This window comes from Oreochromis aureus, linkage group 3, assembly GCF_013358895.1.
Source record: "Oreochromis aureus strain Israel breed Guangdong linkage group 3, ZZ_aureus, whole genome shotgun sequence".
NCBI classification, from domain to species: Eukaryota; Metazoa; Chordata; class Actinopteri; order Cichliformes; family Cichlidae; genus Oreochromis; species Oreochromis aureus.
The window spans coordinates 66,259,171-66,264,738 of NC_052944.1; the positions used below are offsets into that span (position 1 = coordinate 66,259,171).

Sequence of the window (5,568 nt, forward strand, 5' to 3'; positions counted from 1 at the left end):
AGAGATGCTGGCTTTTGAACTGAACTCTAGGTCTCCCTCCTCTTTAGCTCGGAGAATGTGGCGTACGTGATTACCAACAGGAATGTCAAACTTGGATTTGTCTGAACACAGAAGTCTTTCCCACTTTGAAACAGTCCACTTCAAAAGTGTCTTTTGAGGGTCTCTGCCTGTCTAAAAGAACATTTTTGAGACTTACATTAGGCATCAAATTTGAAATGATTGGATTGTAAAATTTCTCAGTTCTAACATTTGTTATTTATTTTCTGTTGTGAAAATTTTTTTGGCTCATGTGATTTGAAAGTCTTAACTTTCAAAATTCCAGATTTTTTTTTAAAATTTAGGGTAATAAAATTAACTTCCTCTGTATATCTATTGTAGTTAATAATAATTTTTGAAGTTAAAAAAAGAAAGAAAACAGATCACTTTTATTTTTTCCCCCCAATAGTTTAGTTTGTATTTTAACCAGAATGTTCTGGGTTTTTTCCCCACATCTAGTTTTAGTCAAACTAAATAACCGTGGATTCACTGGTTAAGAGGTCTTATAGTTCATAAAGTCTCTTAGCTCACCTTCATTAAAATCTATATCTTCCTCATGTTTCCCTGCACTTCCTGGATGTGCCATCTTTCTATTCAACTGCAGTATAAACATCCTGGTTCTCTCTCCCTCGTGTATTCTCTGGTGTGATAGAATAGCACCAATAACCAGCAGCCAAAGGGTTAACCACTGATAATCTGAGTTACTGATACCAGAGAGACCAGACACACAGACCAAACATGCAACAAACAGCTTTTATTAACAGTTCTGCAGGACAGAAAACCAACCATGGCTCCAGTCACACTGATCACAGTCAGTATCAGGATCACACAAAGTACTGAAGAGAAAAAAACTTTTGCATCAAGTTCATTTTAAACAACAATCTGATTCCCAAACTGCTGCTTTCAGTGCACAGCAACAATAAAACATAAATAAAACTGTACAATAAATGCCATTAGAAGTATTTTGATTCCATCTTTTAATGGCATAAACATACAAATCACCTGATAATAAACACAGTAATAATCATTAGCATCATTATTGTTTTTTTAGATGCAGTGAACACATAATTTAGCCTGAAGTGTCCCAGTCTATAGAAAGCTGTTTTACCTTCAGTGCTGTTATTATGACAGCTGAATTTACAGGATACCTGATACAGATTTGACGTGTAAACAGTAAAAAAAGAAGTTGTGTCAGTAAATTCAAATACTGTCAATACAATTATATTTAAGTAACACCAGGTAACAACAGAAGCCAGCTGGAGTACTTGTCCTTTGCATAAAATGTAATTGAGCTACTCATCTTTGATATTTGTATGAGTACATGTTGTCTTTACCTGGTCCACACCAGCCAACATGTTGGTGTGTTCACACAGAACTCTGTGGTCTCGTGTTTCAAGTCTAACTCATTTTATTACATTTAACAGTTACATATTGTCCTTTCATTATCACAGGTTTTTATAATCCGCAATCATGTCTTAGGTAACACTAAGTCGCTAAATCAGATTTAGCTGTTGTCCACATGATTGGTACAAACAGGACAATGTTTTTTTGAATTGCTCTTAGTCTGGCTCATCACCTGGGACCTGTTTGTCATGGGAGACCCTACCAGGAGCTGAACGCTCCAGACAACTCAGCTCCCAGGATCGTCTGAGCTCACAAACCCCTCCACCACGATAAGGTGGCAATTCAAGAAGGGGGATGAAAGGGGAAGGGGAAGGGAAATTATATTACTGCCGATGTTACATGAGCCCCTGCTCGTCTACAGAAACAATGTCGTATCCGTTCGTGACAAGATGGAACAAGAAATATGTTTTGTCTTTTTTCGGGATTTTTATAGATGAGACAGGCCACAAAAATCAGCACAGCTGACAGACCAACGATGACTCCAATGATCAGTCCCACAGGTCGATTCTCTACTGGCGGACCTGCAGGTGAGAAACAGGTGTGAGGTGTCAGCTGCTTTCTACAAAGTCTCATCAACATCTTTAGAAACAAACATCAACAACCAGGAAGCAGCTTCACCTCTGATCACACACACACTCAACTCTACTCACTCACCTGGAGGAACAACAGCTCTCAGGTAGATGATGGTGATGGATTTCCATGAGCGTGTTTCTTCCATGAAGACACGACACTCGTATGTTCCAGTGTCATCAGTCGTCACGTCCTTCAGAATCAAAGACACGTCTCCATCCTTCATCTTTCTTTCCTGCAGATCAACTCGATTCTCAAAAGATAAATGCTGGTTGTGTGGGTCAAAGTGCCCGTCACGGCTTAAAAGTACATATTCTGGCTTTAAGTCAAATCTGCTCCACTCTATGGCTATGAAGGACATGTTTGAAGCTCGACATGGTAGAGTGATGTTCTGTCCAGATTCAGTTGTGATGTTTTTGTGGTCTGAAAGAATGAAAACACAAAGCAGAGGTTAAAAATGGTTTTAGCTTAAAAAGCCCTCTTAGCTCCCTGAACCACAGGAGGCAGAGTTGACACCGACAGTGACGTTTGGCACACAGTGATTTTTGTTATCACAGAGAGACGTGGCTCTCAAAGAATTATTGGCTAAAACATTGCGAGAACTCCGAATGAGTAAAAATGGCAATTTTCCCAATTACATCTACAACATACTAGACATACAAGCCAATCAAGTCGTTGCTCTGAGGCAAAGAGTACAGTTTCAGCTGTTGGGGGTAAGCACTCTTTTTTTACTTGGCTTATTCTTGGTTGGAACATATTTTCTGCATTTCTTTGATAAACTGAAGTTATGTCTCACCTAACATTCACTTAGACTGAAGCTTTACATATAAACATATAAACAGGAAGTTTACTTTTAATGGAATTTGGAGGTGAAACAAATACATAATATATGCATTCTGGCAATTTCACAGGGCTCTCATTTTGAAATCTAAAACCAGTCTAACTTTACTCGAGTATCACTGTGAGGGTGTGTACTGGTGATCTGAAGTTAGGCTTTTATTCTGAAATTCGGTCTCAGTTACTCTTACCGTAATATCTAGTACACTGTACACACACACACACACACACACACACACACACACACACAGCAAAAAAAAAAAATAATAAATAAAATAAAAATAAGACAGTGATTCCTAATGGAGGCAAAAAAAAATGCTAAAATTAACACTGAATCCTTTATTTAAACAGGTTGTCTCACTGAGATTTTTTTTTAAAATAAACATTGGTATGTGTACCAATAACTTTCCTTTGCACCAGAGCAAACCCAGAGCAAAAACACTTTAAAGGAAACATAAATACTGTTTCACCAATTCTTCTGGTGGTTGTAACAACACTTACAACCTCACTAACTTTCTAAAAACATAATTAAAAATACTTCTGAAAGCTAAATTTCGGCTGGCGTTGATTTTCTGAAATCTGATTGGATTCGAAGTATTAAAAATTAAACAAAAACGAACTGAAAACGTGTAAAATCTAACAAGTGTTCAAGAGGCTCTGCAGCTCGTAACAAGCAGCAGACTGTCTGCAAAACGTTCAGTGAGAACAAACAATTTAACTCTTAGACGTGTTTTCTACTTACCTTTGTGGGCTGAGGCGACAATCACGCAGATCACGTTCCACAGCATAGCCGTAAAGGCCGCGTGGGTGATGTTCCACATGTTCTGTGTGCACGCAGAAAGCGCTTCAGCCGCCCTGCCAGCTCTTAAATTGGTGCAACAGGCACTCTGTGGATCAGTCTGATTGTTTTCACGGGCGATGTTTTGATCCCGAGAACCTGTCTCTGGTTTTACGAGATCAAACACTGTTAATCTAAAAGTTAATCTAAATAAAAACCTGCTGAGGATTTCTGAGGACACACAGAAGGTTCTGGAACAAGGAGGAGAGAAGGGAAGGAATGGTGTTTTCGAGAAGGTCTCCGTGGACTGACAGTGTTTTATACCCGCCCTGCAGCGCCTCGGGGACGGCGCAGAGCGATGAAGATGACGCTGAGTCCGCTGTCGAGCACCTCTCCATTTTTGGAACTTCGGCGTTTTGGCGCTTCCTCTGTGAGTGGGTTGAAGACAGGAGTGGGAGACTGTCTGTTTAAATTATATCAGTGCGGAAGCTGAGAGAGTCAAACTCAGCAGTTTCTTTGTTAAAGTTACCTGGAAGAGCAGAGGATGTAGATACTAAACAGCTGATTTATAAGTTTCTGCTCTGAACTCAAGGCCGTGGAAATCAGAGGTCTTGGAAATGTAAAAAAAAAGTTCATAAACTGTTCATGTCGTCATTTTTCTAAGTAAAGTGTGATATAAAGTTTTAATAAATAAGTAAAAATACACAATAATGATTGTTTGTCTTTAAATATCACTGATCAGCTAAGACCTATACCACGAGCACTAACAGCACAGCATTATTTTTTTTATTGTTAAATATCAGCTTATAAAGAAAGCACAGCAGGAGGCCAGCACATTAACGAGCTTCAACCTGCTGAAGACTAAAAACTCTGGTGAGCTTTAAATGATCTTGACTCGCATTTAATCTCTGCTCTGGTCAAACTGTGGTAACTGCAGATTATTGGGGTTAACAAAAACGATTTACTAGCAATGTACATATTACTGGTCTTTCTAATAATGTGCTTAATAAACAGTTTGCATCTATTTTGACAATGTTATGGCACTTCATAGACAGAATTACATTTACCAGAGTGAAGAAGAAGCATAAACTCTTTATTGACTTTGTTTCTGTATTTCTCTGACACGTTGTGAATGTCAGATATACAACAAATATAAACAAGTTTTGTTTCAGTTCAGTTTCTCTTTATATATTTGTGATATATTTCAGCTTAACTTTAGTTCAGAAAACTCCCAACAATTTTACTTTAGTACAAATGAAACAAAAAGAAAAACGATCCGGTGTCCCTACATTCACAAAAAACTTCTGTAACTCTTTTATTTGGTGGCCCTGAGGTGCAAAAAACAGCTTCCTCACTTACACTGACATCTGAATGAATCCAGTGAGCTCTAATGTTGACTCAGAGTCACTGCTGTGTTTCATAAATAATCCAGCAGGAATGAGATTAGGTCATCCAACATCACCTGATGGTGGAAATGTCTCAGGAGGATGAGATTTAAAGCTTGGTGACAATGGAGAGTTAAAAGTTGCGCTGCATGAAGCTCAAACACAGTTCAGCAGCAAAGCTTCTGTTAATCCATCAGAGCCACACACACAGTGATCTTTATGTCATTAAAATGTTTATAATGACTGAAACCAGACAGGAAATGTTGGAAACTTCCCACCCGGCTGTTAGACTGCTATGTTGGAGTAAAACAGTAAAACCTTCTGTTTGACTTTCTTTTTTGCTCTTGGAATTTTGTTAATGAACAACAACTTAATAATAAATGAAATCACGTGGATTCAAAACAGCTGCAGTCGGAATCATGTTGTGTGTCTGCTCTGAGTTTATCTACACAGTACCAACACTCAGAGCAGACTGTGCACACATCACATGAGAGCAGACCTGGTTTTGACCCGTCAGAGAGCTGGTTTAATAACTTATCTTCTCCTGTTCTCTCAGTT

At 38.6% G+C, this 5,568-nt stretch overlaps 1 protein-coding gene across 1 annotated transcript; it reads right to left on the bottom strand.

Moving 5' to 3' along the window:
• Positions 1–773: 773 nt before the first annotated feature.
• LOC120437353 lies at positions 774–4,199 on the bottom strand. The gene is made up of 3 exons (XM_039607901.1): positions 3,590–4,199; positions 2,095–2,433; positions 774–1,961 (listed from the first exon to the last, which is right to left on the bottom strand). The coding sequence occupies exons 1-3, from the start codon at positions 3,666–3,668 to the stop codon at positions 1,759–1,761; spliced, it is 621 nt and encodes a 206-aa protein (XP_039463835.1). The 5' UTR covers positions 3,669–4,199; the 3' UTR covers positions 774–1,758.
• Positions 4,200–5,568: the final 1,369 nt, after the last annotated feature.

Excerpts from the sequence above, each read along its gene's own strand:
- LOC120437353 (XM_039607901.1), bottom strand. The coding sequence starts at position 3,668 with ATGTGGAACATCACCCACGCGGCCTTTACGGCTATGCTGTGGAACGTG. Across the intron at positions 2,434-3,589 it reads TGTCGCCTCAGCCCACAAAG|ACCACAAAAACATCACAACT; the intron begins GTAAGTAGAAAA and ends TCATTCTTTCAG. Across the intron at positions 1,962-2,094 it reads GAGAGCTGTTGTTCCTCCAG|GTCCGCCAGTAGAGAATCGA; the intron begins GTGAGTGAGTAG and ends TCTCACCTGCAG.